At 39.9% G+C, this 18,042-nt stretch overlaps 1 protein-coding gene, 1 long non-coding RNA gene and 1 other non-coding gene across 5 annotated transcripts; 1 reads left to right on the top strand and 2 right to left on the bottom strand.

Annotated features, from left to right (window-relative positions):
- Window positions 1–370: 370 nt before the first annotated feature.
- On the bottom strand, window positions 371–6,013 carry LOC145429542 (uncharacterized). The gene is made up of 3 exons (XR_013909785.1): window positions 3,506–6,013; window positions 2,578–2,727; window positions 371–793 (listed from the first exon to the last, which is right to left on the bottom strand). It is a non-coding gene; the product is annotated as an uncharacterized LOC145429542 (long non-coding RNA).
- Window positions 6,014–11,234: 5,221 nt separating this feature from the next.
- On the top strand, window positions 11,235–11,307 carry trnav-aac (transfer RNA valine (anticodon AAC)). The gene has a single exon. It is a non-coding gene; the product is annotated as a tRNA-Val (tRNA).
- Window positions 11,308–12,463: 1,156 nt separating this feature from the next.
- On the bottom strand, window positions 12,464–17,773 carry LOC113023345 (uncharacterized). Of its 3 annotated transcripts, none has more exons than XM_026169362.2 (8): window positions 17,421–17,771; window positions 15,655–15,750; window positions 15,194–15,402; window positions 14,968–15,079; window positions 14,765–14,855; window positions 14,071–14,158; window positions 13,842–13,975; window positions 12,464–13,700 (listed from the first exon to the last, which is right to left on the bottom strand). In XM_026169362.2, the coding sequence occupies exons 3-8, from the start codon at window positions 15,282–15,284 to the stop codon at window positions 13,488–13,490; spliced, it is 729 nt and encodes a 242-aa protein (XP_026025147.1). In that variant the 5' UTR covers window positions 15,285–15,402; window positions 15,655–15,750; window positions 17,421–17,771; the 3' UTR covers window positions 12,464–13,487. The 3 variants fall into 3 exon arrangements, with proteins under 3 accessions (XP_026025147.1, XP_026025146.1, XP_026025148.1); XM_026169361.2 differs by lacking the exon at window positions 17,421–17,771 and adding an exon at window positions 15,977–17,393; XM_026169363.2 differs by lacking the exon at window positions 15,655–15,750 and having other exon boundaries at window positions 17,421–17,773.
- Window positions 17,774–18,042: the final 269 nt, after the last annotated feature.

Here is an 18,042-nt window from a genome sequence, read left to right as displayed (position 1 = left end):
TGAAACAAAAATTGAACATTGGAACAAGAACAAAGAGCCTGGCAATAATGTGTAATTTTTTTTATAAAAAAATAATATATATAATATAATAGTATTATTATTAATATATTTACAAATAGTTTCACAATAGAATTTAAATAAGAAACTTAAATAAGAAAAATAAGAATTTGAACACAAAAGCCACATTCCTTAAGTAACTATGTTAAACATTTTTACAATTCGTTGTCAGAGTATGCCCTAGACTCTAGGGCATACTCTGACAACCAGAAAATGCAGGCGTGGTGTGCCTCTCTAGGGCCTAGAGAGGCACACGCCTGCATTTTCTGGTTGCAAAATCAGCTATAAGGTCATCATATGATAGTTTCTGAGCCACGTCACCATTGATGCTGATAACAGCCAGACCACTTAAACGTTCCTGCCCCATTGATGAACGCAGGTACGTTTTAATGAGTTTGAGCTTTGAAAAGCTTCGCTCAGCAGAGGCAACTGTGACAGGCAGGGTCAGTGCAATACGCAGAGCAATCCACAGATTGGGATATACCTCTTGAAGCTGATTGTCATGTAAAAATGACAGCATTTCCAAAGCAGACGTCTGTGGTGGCAGCTGAGGAAGGTTGATGATTTCCTGCATCATCTCAGGTCCATCAATGTCAGCTACTCCCTTATCTGTCAGTGTCTTCTGTACTTCAGTGCAGTGTTTTTTTAAATCCTCCTTGGACATCCCATTCACTTTGCTGAAATCAAGCAGCACTCCATATTTCTCCTTCACTTGATTCATGGTCTCAAACCTCTCCTGTAGGGAGATTAAAGCAGAGTCCACAACACAATTGAAAAATGTGACCTCAAGCTTTTTAAGGGCATCATGGAGGGGCTCATCAACAGCTTCATATGCAAACTGCCTTTTTGTGCTCCTGAGCCTTTTCTCCTTCAACTGTGGTTCTATGTTCAGGGCCTCACAGAGTTCTTTGGCAGCTGACACAGCCTCATCAAACCCAGACTGTCTGTATTTAGAGAGGTTACTTTTGGCAGTGTCAATGAGCCTGACAGCAACATCGAGCTGCATGGAGCTGGACTGTAGTAACTTGTTCACCTGGTTTGTGATTGTAAGAAGTTCACACCACACGATGGAGCAAATCAAAAATCGAAATGAGGCTACTTCCTCAGCAAGCACTTGAGCCTCCACCTTTGCGACTGCATCACTTACAGCTTCTCTGGCCTCCAGGAGAGCATCCCTCACTTCTTTTGTCTGACTCCGGACAGCAGTTACACTTTGAAGCCTGCTTTCCCATCTAACGTCACTCCAAGATTTAAGTGTCAATTTCACATGTTTTGTTAAAATGGCCCATCGCTGGGTGGCACTGGAAAAGAAATTGAACAACTTCTGCAAATACCCAAAGTAGCCAGTTGCATCTGGAGAGGACTTGGCAGCATCAGCTATGACCAGATTCATCGTGTGAGCTCCACAAGGCACAAACAATGCTCTCGGGTTTAATTGTAGCAGTCTGGCCTGAACACCTTGCTTCTTCCCCTTCATGTTGGCCCCATTGTCATAGGCCTGTCCTCGACAGTTTTCAAATGGAATGCCAAGCTCCTTCAACTTGTCAAGGACAACATTGGACAGGTTAAGGCCAGTTGTTTGCTCCACGTTTATATAGCCAAGAAAGTATTCTTTAATATCTGGTTGTGCTTGGAAACAAACAATGCGTACTATGACTGACATTTGTTCAGTGTGACTCACATCTGGAGTACAGTCAAGAATGATGGAGAAGTATTTTGCCAACTGGATTTGCTTCACAATGGCGCGGAATGTTTCTGAAGAGATAATCTGAATTAGTTCGTTCTGTGTCTCAGGGCTGAGGTAATGTGTGTGGGAACCTTCATCTTTTATGTTGGCCAAGTGATTTGCCATTACAAGGTCATATGTTGCCATAAGCTCTACTTCCTTCAAGAAGTTGCCATTGTCCGGCTCATAAAGACAGTCAGAAGAGCCCCTAAAAGACAAATTTCTGGAAGCCAGTGAGAGAGTTATTGAGAGTAATCGTTTGAGAATCTCTCGCCACTTTTTCCTTTCTGCCTCTAGTAAGGTCAACTCCTGTTGATCTATTGCCATGCTTTTCTTTAGCCGTGTGTCCAGTTCTCTCCACTTAAGCATGCACTGTATGTGGTCTTGGCTACACTCATGACCCCTCAAACGGATGTTGATGTTCGACCAGTCACTGAAGCCCTCTGTACTCAGCTTTATATCCTTCACACTGAAAAGCTTACATGCAAAGCAGAACACAGCATTGTTCTGCGGTGAGTACACTAACCAGCTCCGGTGAACCTTTTCTCCATTGGGAAGAATTTTGAACTTAAGGCTAGTGTGAAATGCTCTTCCATCAGGCCCCTTTGGAAAATTAAAATCAGAGCTGACATTAAAAGGACCTCTCCGCACAATTTCAACACGATCAGCATCTACAATGTGAGCTGGCCAAAGAGCAGGATCGGTTGAAGGGGGCACACATGTCTCCACAGTGTCACTTTCTGATAGTCTCTCAGTGACAGGACTCTCAGTGGTACTTGTGTATGGAACTGTACCTGAACTGGTGGTTGATGGTTCTTGTTCTTCTTGGCTAGGGATTGTTGCAGGGTCTACAATGGCTGGTGGTTGATGTCCAGGGATGGCACTACTACTGGATGGTTCATCCTGTCCTTGAGATCCTCCTTGAACATATTTAAGCATTGACCCTGCATACAAGAGAAAATATTCAGGGATTTTACAGAAATACAATTTTGAATCTACAGTAGGCCTACGAAAGATTGCATTATAAGACTAATAAATTAAGTAAGTCACTGGTACATTTAAAAATTACTAACTATATTTTACATGTATAGATTTTCATAATGGCAAATGGCAATATAAACATGCTGTACATAATTTGATATAAATGCGCAAGTAGGAAATCTATATTACTGGAAGATATAGGTTTCATATTACAGTTTCACCAACAGATGTCGCCCTTGATCTATGACCCTAAAGAAAGACGAGAACTATTTGTGTTCAGACGTCAATGGCATAAATAAGATATGCGTCTTTATAGATATCCTGAAATGCAGCAACATACAAAGTAATCTTGTCTAATCTGATAATAATACTTGACTGCATCACTGACCTATCCCAAAGTTAAGGTTAATCAGTAGCATGCATGACGTTAGCCAGCTAGCAACCTGAGGAGGGAAATGCTAGTCTCACGAATCACGATAACGTTAGCAATCGTGAGTCACGATTGCTAACGTTATCTGAAAACCGTCAATTGAGTGACCATGATGAGTTGCTTTTAGTAGTCCATTCTATATTCATATCCACAACGTAAACAAACTACCCAACATCAATCATTTGCAACATTTGTTAACACAGTATGAACACTGCTAACAGGAGCTATCACAGAGTTGACGGACATGAGCGTGCAAGCAAGGGCTACAATAATGAACTTTTTTTATTATTATTATTTAAACATTGCCTTACCGGCAAGCGACGCCTGAGTTTCATCACGCTTCCTCTTCTTCTTTCTTTTCTCCGCTCCCGACTCCTGTTGCCGTTTCGAGGCCATGTTCAAACAGGTGTTTACCAATTATAGAACAGACCACTGGGAGTGGGGGGGCACCAGGAGGAGACTGGAGACAGGGCACAAAGCAGATTCACCCCTTTTCTCGGGAAAATTGTTTTATGTTGCTTTTGTATTGTTTAACCATATTAATGCATATGATATTTATAGTATTAATATGGTTTACTTTTTTTTTTTACGACCCTGATTTTTTTGGTGCCCTACCGGCCATTTGGTGCCCTACGCAGTGTGCGTTATGTGCGTTTGCGGAGCTACGGCACTGGCTGCGAGTAACAAACTGGGTTCCGTCTGGAGGTTGAAGAGGAACTCTCCCTCGCCAGGCCGACAGCCGTCTGTGCCACAGTTTATCTCATCTCAGTTTATCTCATCTCAGTTTATCTCATGCAGCGCAGGGCTAAATTTAAAATTATTAGATATTTAAGACAATGTATATATTCTTCTATGACAAAAAATACAAGTGTTCATTTAAGCAAATAAACAGAGCCGTAAGAGATGTTTTTCAGAAATTGTTGTCTTTATTTTGATTTGCAACTAACAAATTTTTTAAAAATTTGTAGTTTTTGTCGTGCTCTCTATTATGTGAACCCCTCACCTAATTTGTTGTGTTTTTTAACAAATTAAACCCCAACAATCAAATGATCCCCTGTGAGCAAGCACTAGGCACAGTGGAAAGGAAAAACTCCCTTTAAACAGGAAGAAACCTTTGACAGAACCAGGCTCAGGAAGGGGCAGCCATCTGTCGCGACTGGTTGGGGGGTGAGAGGCAAAAGAAAAGAAAAATGAGAGCACAAGTTAGCTAAATGTTGCGCACGTTGTCTAACATGAACAACGTATGGTTTTCTGGACTGTGGATGAAAAGCAGTCCATCATTACTAGTCTTTAAAAGGGAACTAATCCATCACCAAGGTGGCAATATGGCTCAAGGAGGCCATAGACAGAGTTAAATAGGCAATCACTGTTAAGCATTGAAAAGCCCCAGTAAGCTGCAGGTATAATAAGGCCTACTGCGGCAACACCTAAACCTATTTTAAGTAGGCGTTTGGCACCATGACGCCATGAACCACTAGTCGGAGCCACGTCAGGAGATGGTTCTGAGACAGGACAATCAAGCTCTTCAGGTTGAAGACCAAGATTCTCCTGTGTCGGCACCACATCAGGAGGTGGTTCCAAGGCAGGAAAAAAAAGCTCCTCGGGTTCAGGAGCAAGATTCTCCAGCTGCAGAGGTTCACCAGTGATGTTGTGAACAGCAGCTAATATTTCTTCTTCCTCCTCCCTTCTCAGCTCATCCTGAAGATTATTAATTATTTCTCTTTTCATTTTAAGATGTTCATAAAGTTCATCTATGAGATCTTCGTTATGAACAATCTTGAAATTTTGCTTTTTGACTTTTTCTTTCAGCCAAAATATTTGCAGTGTCAGACTTTCTGTTGTCTTTTCTTGATACTCAAGATTTTGTAAACGTTTCTTGAGATTTGTGTTTGCTGTTTTTAATTTGTTTATCTCAGCAGCAATGCTGCTGTTCTCCTTAAGGAGATATTCTTCCTTTTCCTGAAAGTCACAGTGCATCATTTGAACGGTTTTAACCTGTTCCTGCAATTTAGCCTCCAGAGATTCCACCTGTGACTGTTTGTCATCCAGAGCCTGTCTCACCCGACGCTGAAGAGTACAGATTTCTTTTTTCAGCTCAACTATCTGTTCAGTCTTGTGATCTATTTCTCTATTCTGTTTTTCTATTATCTCTTCTTTTTTTGATATTTTATGGTGAGCTTCTCCCACTTGGTGCTCAAGTCTCACTAACGCTTCCTTGAGATGTGCGTTCTCTTTCTTCTGTTCATTTCTCTCCCTTTCAATCTGAGACAACTCAGCAACAATGTTGCTGTTCTGCTCAAGCAGAGATGCTTCCTTTTCCTGAAATTCATGGAGCATCATCCGAAAGGTTCTAACCTCTGCTTGCAAATTTTTATTCTCTGCAACAATTAGAGCTTGGATGTTATCTGACTGTTGAGTCACTTCTTCAAGCTCAACCATGCTTTCCCTAAAGTGGACATTCCTGTCATGCACATCTGTACTCATTTGTTCACGCTCATTTTTAAAGCGATAGTAATTCTTTTTGTAATATTTCTTTTCGCGCTTTAGGGTGCTTAACTCCAACTGGAGTTCTTGTATTTTCATTTGAAGGTCCCTAGGCTCCGATATTTCTCTCTCCACTAACCCACATAGTTCGATTGATTCCGCTGGAATCGCTCTGTCAGACTGTGAATTATTGACTATTTCTCGTGACATTTCTTTAAAAGCTTAATGCAACGTGTCGAAAGAAAAATACGTGTGCTTAATTATTTAACTTTAAAATAGTCCCTTTCTGAAAGGTTTCTGGTTTGCTAAACACAACTCGCTGTTTCTGAAAATGTTCCAAGTAAAACTGTGTTTGCAACGGTGAAGAGGGGCTATTTATAGACTTTCGTGGCTGCGAATTTGACGTCAGCGCTCTTTGAGCCTTTGATCCTTTGTTCGATCACAGGATCACAGGATCACATGACAGCTGTGCGTAATTCTGCGCATGCTCAGAGAATACACATTGAGATGCACGGTTTTGTTTTGTTTTGAATTTTTTTAAATACCCTGAAAACAGTGTTGCCAACTTAGCGATTTTGTCGCTATATTTAGAGAGTTTTCAAACCCCCCTTAGCGTCGTTTTTTTTTTTTTTCTAAAAAGCGACTAGCGACAAATCTGGCGACTTTTTCTGGTGTTATTGGAGGCTTATTTATGACGACTTTTGACGTGAAAGCGCTTGTTGCTCTTACTATCAACAAGCAGCGGGTGCTGCCGTGGGCACATCGCTCGTGCCAAAGCGCTCACAGGCGGAGGATAGTCCTCCTCCAGCCGCTAGCGGACCCAGCGGGCAGTGGCCTCGGGCAGCCCCTTCACAAACTGCTCGAGGAACACAAGGTTCAGCATACGCGCCTCCTACAGTGCGCCTCCTACTGCCATCTCTCTGACATCCTCCGGGGAGAGGCCCATGCGATCCACAACACCACCCAGCAGATGACCTCGAACACCCCCCGAGACGCTGGTGACAGGCTCAAAACCCCTGTCAGTGGCAAAAGCTGTGTCGCCCTCTCCTCCTCCGGCCAGCGACATGCCAGCACCGTGGCCTGAAAACCTGTGGATCCTCTCCCTCCGCCATCCAGTTGAGCATCACTGACAGCAGGGCAGGACGTGCTGGTGCTGCTTGGTGGTGCTTGTTCCCACAGAACAGCCAGCTGCTCGTCCTGGGCCGTCGCCTGCCATGCGGACATCGCCGCCAGTGCTGCATCATTTGGCCCAGCATCAGAAGCAGCTGGGCTGGCTGCTGGGCCGGCAGCTGAGCCGGCAGCTGACCGGCCGGTTCACTGGGGCCATCACATCCCAGCCCAGCTCGTGGAAACCCTACTCACAAATGTAGGCAGAGGTATACCTCTGCCCTGCTGCCAATCACACGCTTTGTCTCCTACTGTTGCCGTTCTTTGCTGTCAGGACTGGGTCGCCACGTCACATTGGCCAATTTGCTGGCTCTGGCACTACCAAAAGGAAGAGAGCATATTTCTCCAATATTGGTTCTTTTCATTGCCTCCCTGTTAAATCCAGAATATAATTTAAAATTCCTCTCCTCACACACACGGTCTTATGTTAAAGACCTTCAACCTAACAGAGCACTTTGCTCTTAGCCTGTCTGTTTTGCCTGCCTATTAAACTAAAATATAATTTAAAAAAACATAAAGTGACATTAAGAACATACCAGTCCGGGTGTGTTCAGTGTTCTGTCATTTCAATGTCTGTAAGATAATTTAAGCTTTACCTTTGTCCTATATAACACTTCTTTACATCTAGTGTGACTTATGAAAGAGAGTTCAAAGAAAAGAACAGAAGAAGCTACGAACTGTGGGTTTTTTTCTGACAACAGTAACTTAGTGATATGATTGGTCACATATTTTGAGACTTCATATGAAGAACTGTGAAACACCACAACAGCCACTATGAGTATGTGCTTTTTTTCAATTCCCTTTGTACTCTTTATCAAGTTACTTCACACGTCAGCCACCAATGGCACCTTGTAGACTTGTTAAACCGAAACTCTTTATTTGTTAAAATTGTTTCATGGTTACTATGACTGTGAAAGCAGTGAAGTGAAAGTATTATGATTTCAAAACTAGTTCTTAAACAGTTTAAACATCTCATCTCTTTGTTTTTGTTTTGTTTTGTTTTTAACTTTTGAAACTTAAATATAAGTTCTGATATGAAGATTGTGATCTCTTACCTCTGTATAGTATAGGGTTTATTGCTCATTGCTACTGAAAGTTTCTGTTACCTAGCAACCGCGCCATAAGCAGCTACAGCTGTGGTGGACAGCTCATGTTTGACATGTTCGATGGAAATAGAGCTTTATTTTATATCATTTGTTTGACTTTAAACAGAGAAAATTGTATTGTTTGATGCATCTGGGAGAACACCACAACCATGCACCGAGTCCCTTTAGCCAACAATTATGCTAAGTTTAGCTAGTAAACTGGTTTGCTAGTGTAGCTCTTGAAACGAGTCTCATTTCATTGTGATGTTACAAATGTAATAGGATTTACATTATTGAGATTTTACTATACAAAAAATTTTGAAACAAAAAATGTAGTTGTCTCAAATATTGTATTTCAGTTAAAATTCAAGGTATACATTTCTGTTTTGTATCATTTATACTTGTGTGACTGTCTGACAGAGAAATATTCATACACACTGTCTGAAAGCTTTAATTATATTTAAGGACAATATCCCATATCCCTAAAATAAACTAAAAAGATTTGATCCTTGTATGTTTCACATAAAACTGAAGACAAACTGATGAAGTAAATATTATTTTATTGGATGAGAAAACTGCAGTACAATTTACGTAAGATGTTGAAGATATCGGAGCACCAAACAGACTGATGTTTGGGTAAGAGGCTCAAACGGGACAGATGTGATACAGAAACATGACATCCTTATAAAATACTGACAAACTTTATTAATTTACAACCTTTCACAGGTCTTTGAACTTTTTATTTAAATAAACTTCATACTTTTCCCACTGAAACCAGCACAATCCCACTTTGATGAAAACAACAGTTTAACTAAATATATTCTGGATAAATCAAAGAATTATCAAACTTGTCCGTGGTTCACTTTTTTTTTTCTTTCTTTCTTTCTCTGTCAAATCCTGTCGTGCAGCATAAACATCAGTGGTTCCCTGTATGCAGCTGTTATAGTTTGGGTTGGAGATACTTCTGCAAATACAGGAAGCAAATTTTTAGAAACTGTTTTAAATGTTTTCACCAGTTCCTCAACTACAGAGAACAGCTGTCTATTCTCCCCTTGTTCTCCTCTGCATCTCTTAGCAGCTGCTGGCTCCCCTTTCTCCCCCTCTTCCTCACACACTGTTGAATCAGTCCTGGTGTATCCCCAGGGTCCCATCACCTCTCACCTTCTCAGTCTCTCCTCTCCAAATATCGATTAACTTGCAGAATGAAAACACAGTTTTCTAATAGAATCACATGGACACACTTTATGTATTCTAATCAGAGAAAAAAAAACTAAGGGGAAACGGGGCATACGATCCTGCAGAAATGTTGGAGGACTTCTCCATTTACTGTCTGTCTCAATATTAGCGGTTTATACAGGACGAGAGCTCTTTTAACTACAAACTTCAGCACAGCATGGTTGAGTCCGTGTTCTTACCACAGTTCACGGGCCAGACGTTTGGTGAACATCTGCTCGGTTTATGCTAAAACATTTAAGTACGCTTGGCTTCACACTGACAAAGAGACCCAGCTTTGGCAGAAAACTGAACTAACTAACTAAGACTAACTAACTAAGAGCTCATATGACCCAAAATTGCACTTCTTTATCTCATATTCATTGGGGTTAAATGTGTATTTAAACATCTTTACACCAAAAGAAAGGGCACTTTCACTGGTTTAGCCTACTAGATCAAAGTGAACTGTGCATGGCCCTAAATTGAGTTTGACATCGCTGAAGTAGGTTATACCATGGCTGGGAACTACAGCTGCACCTGATACTACATAAATAAAACTAGCAAAGTATTGTGAGAGTTAGTGTCTCACTAAACATGGAAGACGTTGTTAACAACTACTGCTGTGCTGCTGAATGTTTGCTAAGTATTCAAAACAAACTTAATACAACTCGTCCCCAAAAATGCAATTTTACTCAGTACTGCTGTTCCCAGACACGGAAAGCGTGAATGAACAGACGTGTCCAACTGATTGAAAAGTGACAGGATATGATGTATGAAGTTAGAAAGGGTTTAGAACTTGTGATTGATCATTTTTAGTGATTAAATTAACTGAAGGCGTTTTTAGGAAAACCTGATTATAATAAATTACAATAAAAGTAATTTAAACATTAAGTAATAAATGCACAAACAAGCTTTTCAATATAACTCTGAGGCAGGATCTTTCTATTTTTACTATACAAATGTAAGAATAACAGTTTGGGGATGTACAAAGGAAGAAAATGAAACATTATTTAGTGTCAGATCCATGATGCATACACATATTAATGAAGGAACTGTTAAAGTCAGTAAACCATATTGTGACATTCGGGCATTAATCTGACAGACTTTTTAGATCTTTCTGAGTTTTATCAATTACATTCATTTTGATGACATTTCAGTATGTTGGTAACAGATCTGTGTCATGGTTCTCGGTCATTTAACCCAGTGTTTTGAGTTTCTTGTGTTTTGGTGTCTATTATGTATCATGGTGTAGTTTAGGTTCATTTAGTAGTCTTGAGTTTATTCTATGTTTCAAGTTCTTGTATTCGCTGTTTTGTTCCTTGGCCATTAGGTTCCCCTTGTGTCTCTGTCATGTGTCGCTCTCTGTGTTTTCATGTTTTTGTGCAGGTGTGTCTTTTCTGTGTCCTCGGCCCCTCTCTTAAGTTAAAAAAAAATGTTTTGAGGTCCTTTCAGTGTTTTCAAAACTGTGTTGCAGTGAGTTTTTCAGATACACATCAAACACACACACAGAACAACAAAATATGTAAAATTACATACACTTCTCGCTCATTTTTTGAGAATTTCACCACTTTTAGTTTTTATGGAAACTAGCTTGTGTTATTCATGACATGACATCATTTAAAATAACTTTCTAAAGCCAGTAAATAGCTGCCACTTAAGTATAAATCTAAATCATACAAATCATTTTGTATTATACAAAAAAAAAAAAAAAAAAAGCAAAATCAGTTGCGCTGCTTTTTCATAATAAATGGGTAGGGGTGCAGTAAAAGTCACCAAGGCTCTGCACAGCATCAAACTTCCTCTGCCAATGACATAAATTTAAAAAAATGTGCGTTGGGGCTTCACGGTATGGATTTCTATAGCCATGCAACTCAATATGTATGTGGCCAAGAACTTTAGTGCATGTAGGGAATCTTAGCACAGTTAGGTCAGCTAGTGGGATGGCAGAGAGGGCAGCCCTTACATTATAGAAATAGTCACGTTATTTTTTTGCCTATGAGTTTCTAATCAAGCATAAACATTGACAGAAAATATATTAAGGGTAATGCATTCATGATTCACATATTGTGAAAACTGAGTGGACGGTTACGCAGTTTCCGTAGTGTAGTGGTTATCACGTTCGCCTAACACGCGAAAGGTCCCCGGTTCGAAACCGGGCGGAAACATGATTTTTTTTTTTTTTTTACTTCAAGATGGCGGCGCGAGCAGACGCAGCGGCCCGGCGCTCTCCGCAACTTAGCACTTTCTTTTTCTGTGTTATTGTGTAAATACTTACGCTGTTGTGTACTTCACACACATGGAGAAATGCCAAAGTGCCTTTCATTGTTTTTGTAACAATAACAATAAAGAGCTATTCTGTTCTATGTGATGTTACATTTTCCTGAGAACTGAGTGACTGTGATGACTCCTCCATGTGCTACATGCTATGTTGTCCTGCTAGTTGAGCCTGCTGTCTGTTCTCAGCCCTCCTCCTGTTTCACTGGCATATATCCATCACCAGAGGGCTCCACCGACCTGCCTGTTGACATCAGAGCAAACCCCTGTGTCTTGTGACCTGGCTGGAGCTGCAAAGCTGGACTCAGTCGTGGCCCAGGCAAGTTCAGAGGCAGTTGAGGAAAAGAGAGCAGGGAGCATGGTAAAGCACTGGAAGGATGAGGCGGAAACAGGAAGCGTGTAGATTCAATGGACTTATCAACATCCTCCATGCCCTCATCCTGACTCAGCTGCTCCTCTCCCCCACTGCTAACACCTGAATCCAAGCTGGGAAGCTCCGGGCTGTCAGCCTGCTGTTTCTCCACTCGCTCATAATCAGAACAAACCTGGATAGACTTGCCAAACACACCTCCGCTGCTTCCAAACAGCCTCTGAAAATCTGCCTTTTGTTCATTCCTTCCCTCCTTCTCTTCCTCAGCCTCAGGTTGTTCATCATGGCTATCAGTCATATTGATGCTATCTGCCTCCATGCTCTCTTCACTGACCTCTGCACAACTGCACATGCCTGAATCTAGACTCTGGAGCCTAAATCAATCATTGTCGAGCCTCTCAGTTTTCTCGTAGTCTGAAATCACCTGCACTGGCTCACTGTTACTGCTGCCTTTGAGCAGCAACATTAACGTCTCCTTTTCTTTCTCTCTCGCTTCAGTGCTGTCTTTACTTTATTTAGTTTACATATTCACCCTTCATTTAATTACTATTATTATTAATGTCTGCATTCAAATCTTTTGCATAAGACAGCCCCATTCCTTTACTGCAGCATCATTCAGTTACTGTTTGTTTGGAGGTCTTTCTTCTGTTTTGTCTTCACTTAATAAGAAGCATGCGTTGTGTGACTATAAAAATGTATTCTTTTATTCTTTTGATTCTTTTATTATGAACGTACTGTGGTGGAGAACAAACCCTCCTCGCAAAAAAAATAAATAAATAAATCATGTCACAGTTAAAAAACTTGGTAGAACTTTATAATAATATTACACTTTTAAGCATTATTGAGGTAATAAGTGTTGATGGGATTTATTATCTTTAAGGCTAACACTTGATGATTAGCAACACACATTTGTTTATCCTTTACTGCACACAATGTATTGAAGAATGGTCTGGATTCACTCTGATGCTGGCAGACAAACAGGGGGAAGATCCTTCACAGGAATGTGGATGGAGGTTGTGATAGCTACAAGACAACCCCCCTTCTTGAACTCTACAGGCCAGGCTGGAGAACGACAGGTGGTTGCCATGGTAATGGGAGTGTTGCCTGCGAAAGGGTCATCTCCATATAAGGCTGATATCCAGAGAGGTGCAGAAGAAGAAACGTGCACCAGTATCAGACCGAAGGCCACCCTCAACTGATTCCACCAATCATGTTAACATTCTGTTTCTGTGACCCACCATAAAAGTCTATACTATTTGGGTGTGCTGCTCTTTGTTCGTTTGGCTCTCCTGAGCGAGCAAAGAGATTCGGCAGCTGTTTTTTAACTTGAGCCTTCAAATGCTTAATACATTTAAGACAACGCGCTTTGAGCATGTTTGTCTTCTCTCTCTCAAAAATGAACCTAACAGTGTGTACTCCATGTTTTATATATAATTACTCCTCCTCAGTATGTCATTTTTAAATACACATATATTTATACATCTGTTACTACTACACCATGTACAGCTATCACTGATAGTAACTCACTGTTAGTATGAATTAAACACTTGCTAATACCTTACTATAACATTAATAATTCTTAACATTGTGACATTATTATTAAGTGCTACCAAAAACCTAAGTTTTATATACATCCCGTACATCTGTGATTTTAAATATCTGGGTACAGGTTGCAATGTGTGCTGTGAAAGTTTATAGCAATTACACATGGTAAGTTTTTTTCTTTCTTCTTGCTGGTGACTCCCATGATGCAGTGGGGCTCCAGTCACTCCAGGCTCCCTTGCGGTGCTGAAAAATAGACCGCACACGAACGCGTGCCTCATACCTCTCGCCTTGGATCAGCAAATGTGGCTTCAGCTCTGCCTTGCACTCCTGCCCACATTGAATGCCACGTGTTTTGCGCACAGCGGGATCCTGACAGACAGAAAGCAGTGCGGGGTTGAGAATAAATCTTGCTTGGATTCAGACAGCCACAGGGTTGTCATTTAAACGTGCACTTTTAAGATCACTTTACACTTAAACTTGTTCACATTGTGTCACAAAATCTAAACTTACACTCCATGACTGATCCTGCTTCTTCCACTGCACTTTACTTTTGTATGAACTGATCCTTTCATGTTCGGGGACTTGGGACAACCAGGAAACAGACGTGAAGTTGACTTTTGGCTCTGCAGGAGGATTCACCTTTACTGCAAGATCACACACACAGTTGTTTTAGGTCACCATGAATAGCTCGCACTGTAAATCACAAAGAGCCAGTATTTATACTGTAGATTACACTCACTGTGACAGAATGGCTTGAAGGAAGTGATTAAACTCTGCTTCATTTGGTTGCAGCTCGGATTAAGGGACAACTCATGGAAAGACAGAAACTGGAAAAAAAAAAGTTTAAATCAAATTTGAAGTTTGCCAAAGTCAAAGATTGGAGTCACAAATAGCCAATCAGACAACAGAGTTGGTATAAACAGAGAGCAGCTATAAAGAGAGAAGAGATGAAGCTTCTTTTAGACAGATAACGAGTACATGTATCATCACTCAGTACAAGACTAAAGCGGTGCAGTTTGAACTGTTCAACAGGCAAAAGTCTAGTAAAATAGAAATTAAAATATCAGAAGCGGAAAATGAGAAATAATAGATTCACTTAAAAGGATTTTTCTGTACTTTCAGATTTCATTGCAATTTCACTTTCATGCCATTAAAAAGAAGCTGGACAAAAGCTATAATTACCTTAAACTTCACTTCAAATACAGAACATGGAAAAGTCAAAGAGAATGATTCTGGCAAAAAACAATTTTTAAAGATCCCTGCTCACTGACCCCTCTCTCTTTCGTTACCTGTGGTATGTGCTTGATAAATTTGGCTAACCAGTTTTTAAAATTAATCCAACATCGATCACTACTTAGACTACAAACTGACATATAGGACATATGATTGTATATCTGGGGCTTGAAAACAATTTGATTTTTCCACACACTCACAGTGTATTCAATTTCAAAGATCAGGGAGCACTTCTTTAGAGCTGGTCTGGAGACATCAAAAGGCTTTAGGTGACAGGAAGCGCTGTAAGAACTGAAAAAAAAAAACAGTATTAATCTCTTTTTGGTGTACATGATAACAGGTGTGATTTATGTATTGTGAGTATTATGTGTTGAGGATTTCTCTTTGTGACCGAGGTCCTTACAGGCATCGAGATTTATAGTGAGCATGTATGGTGCATGCAGTGTCATCAGACACGTATTTGCTGTTCCACAAACATGTGATGTTTCTATTGTAGTCAGTGTAGCAAGTGAGATCTGTGAGAATTAAAACAGGAGAGATTAAATGAAAATGAGTAAATATGTTAAACAACAGATCTTAAAGTTTGTTATATGATATAAATCAAGAGGGGGGGAAAGAAGACGACTAACTCTTTGGAAGCCTGGGACACTCCGCACTTTTGCAGACCAGTAGCAGTAGCAGCAGAATAAACAGTGAAAGGGTTTTCTTGTTTCTCTCCATTCTTCAGGTAGTCAGTTTTCCTACTTGGAGACTGCTGGGATGGTTTGTTTCCAAAGTTTAGTCACTCAAAGAGTTGAAGGATTGTACTCACTTCAGTACTGAGTGCTCCTTGATTCTCCTGCACAGATTCATGTGTACATGAATAAAGTAAAAAATCATGGGGCTGATAAGATACAGATGATTCTGATTCCTCACTCTTTTTTGTGCATGCAGTCACACACAAACACATATAGAAATACATTAATACGAATACAACAAGAATAAGTTCTATAAACAGGTGATAAAACAGAAAATCCTGCCTCATTTTGTCCTCTGTGCTTCCACTTACACAGACTAAGAAAACAGTCAACGACTTCAGTCAGTGACTTACCTGCTGGTTGACCTGCGACTGATCTGCTCTCAACTGCTGATTTGATTCCACCTGATATACCGTCAAAGAGCATCATGTGACGTCTTTGCGTATCACCTGAACCACCCCGAAAACCCCCCAAAAACAAACAACAACAAAAAAAGCAAAGTCACTGTAAACGTCACTGCCAGAAGTCGAGACGAGCTCTTGAATACACAAAACTCTTCTGACGAACATGAACTCCTGAAAGTTGATCTTCCTTTCTAAATGTTTAACATTAAGGTTTTACTTTCCTCTAATCCAATTATTCAGCTGATTAATAAGGTTGTATTTAATAGTATACCTTTAAACATACAGTTTGGTGGAAACCACTTCCTCCTGGGTTTTTCCTTCAGTTTTATTTGTGTTTATTCATTCTTTTTCTTCTTTGACTTAAGTACAGACTCATTTCCTCCAGGATGTAGCATTGGAGCGTGCGCAGCAAAAACACACAAAAACACAGCGTGTTATCTATATTAATGCATTAGCAGTAGCTGCATTTGCATGTGAACCACACTGACATTTAAACTGTATTAAAAACAGGATGAAAAATTAAATGTTTGTTCAGATTTAGTGTTTTGCATCCATGTGCAAGCTAACCTAGAAAAGTTCACGCAAGCTTTTCTTTTTATCGTGATCAGTACAAACATGTTAAGTTTAAATGGACCATGCTGAAGTTTTAGGTTCTCTATGTGTTTAGATTCTCATTCGCATTATATAATCACATGTGGTATTCGGACTTTATCTCAAACATATGGCCAGAGTCTGGAAATGATCTTTGGCTAAAATTTATTTCACAATTTAAAGCAGTTGATTTTAACAATAACTTGTTCTACCAGATCTATAAATGCCGAACTGCAGTAACAATACAGTTTTTTTTAATTGGTATAGTACTATTTCCACTACTAAAGTGTGCATTTTCAAATCTCTCAGTACAAAACTCACATTTGATCACATTTGTAACACCACTAGTCATCCTTTCAAATCTGATGTCATGAGTGCAGTTTAAAGACTTTTTTTGTCTCGGTCTCGGTCTTGGTCTCGTCTCAACTTGGTCTTGGTCTTGTCTTGGTCTCGGATTAGGCGGTCTTGACTACAAGTCTACTGCATGTCTTTCAATTTGTTTAATACTGTCTATGTGTAAAATCAACATGATAAACTTGCTTGTTAGCATGCTGACACATTTCAAACTGCAACCCCCAAAAAAGCTGTTGTGTGCATGGACGCCTTTTGTTTATTTGACAAAACTATCCACATGTCCTTTTAGAAACCCTTTAACTCTGGCGTCCTTTTAAAGTGCACCTTTCCGAGTTAGCATTTTTATTAAAAAGACAGCATTAGGTATCTTACTGGGACTAGTTTTTATATCTAAATATATTTCTGTCTACTTGGACCTTTTAGGTGATCTTTAGTGCAGAATATATTACAATTACAATATAACTGTGAAAAGTCTTGTTCACAATTATATTGTGGAAAATACAGTGAGAACTCTTGCATAAACACAATAGGTGAGCTTTAACTTGTTATGATTTTATGAATTAAATACAGAAAAAAGAAAGCCTTTTCCATTCATCACATGCACGTAACCAGCCACTTCTAATCTCGCTTCAGAGTAGACTTTATCACTTTCTCCATCACACTGCAACACCATCTTTCTTCACCGCAGGTTCATTCATTCATAGCAACTAAAAAATGTGTTTGATCTCTCTTAGAAAAGACCAAGTAAACCAAGTAAAAATTGAACTTACCGTTCCAGAGTTGTTCAGCGTGCTGTCATTTCCATGTCTGTAGGGTTATTCAGGCCGTGTACCCTAAACATTTCTTTGACTAAAGTTTTGCCGTCTTGCCTCTAGTGACGTATTGGAAAATTTTCTGAGAAAAGAAGAGGCTGCGGTGCTGTGGTTTCCCTTGGGGTTGTAACTCCTTGACATTCAATCAGCGTGTCAAGAAATGTGAAACATGGTGAAAACCCCTTTTTCTATGTTCGCATAAACACTTTCTGTTCCCTTTGCACTGAGTTTCTATTATTTGTTACAAATACTATGACTTGGTAAGAAGTAAAAGTAATATGCTAGTGCAGAAACTATAATTTCATGCCTCTGTTTTGTTTGCTTTGCTAACTGAAATTCAGAGTCAACTCTTTTTAGGGCCAGGTTAAATGATTAGTTGGGAAATGTGCTTTCTTACTGAGAGTTTGATGGAAAGTTCGATATCTCATATGTTTACATAAGAAATATGAAGGTTAGCTTAGCAAGTGAGAAAGGCTGAGAATGGGGGAAACAGCTGGCTTACTAAATAAGCTTATTGGTTAATTGTGAAAACCTCTATTTGTCATCCTACCTGGTTTTTCTGTGGGTAAAAAGCAGTGTT

The sequence above is a fragment of the Astatotilapia calliptera genome, chromosome 6 (assembly GCF_964374335.1).
Source record: "Astatotilapia calliptera chromosome 6, fAstCal68.1, whole genome shotgun sequence".
Classification (NCBI taxonomy): Eukaryota; Metazoa; Chordata; class Actinopteri; order Cichliformes; family Cichlidae; genus Astatotilapia; species Astatotilapia calliptera.
Note: the sequence above shows the minus strand (reverse complement) of the source record. Positions and strands in the feature narration are given on the sequence as shown.

Excerpts from the sequence above, each read along its gene's own strand:
- LOC113023345 (XM_026169363.2), bottom strand. The coding sequence starts at position 15,284 with ATGGAGAGAAACAAGAAAACCCTTTCACTGTTTATTCTGCTGCTACTG. Across the intron at positions 15,080-15,193 it reads GTGTCCCAGGCTTCCAAAGA|ATCTCACTTGCTACACTGAC; the intron begins GTTAGTCGTCTT and ends TAATTCTCACAG. Across the intron at positions 14,856-14,967 it reads CACTATAAATCTCGATGCCT|TTCTTACAGCGCTTCCTGTC; the intron begins GTAAGGACCTCG and ends TTTTTTTTTCAG.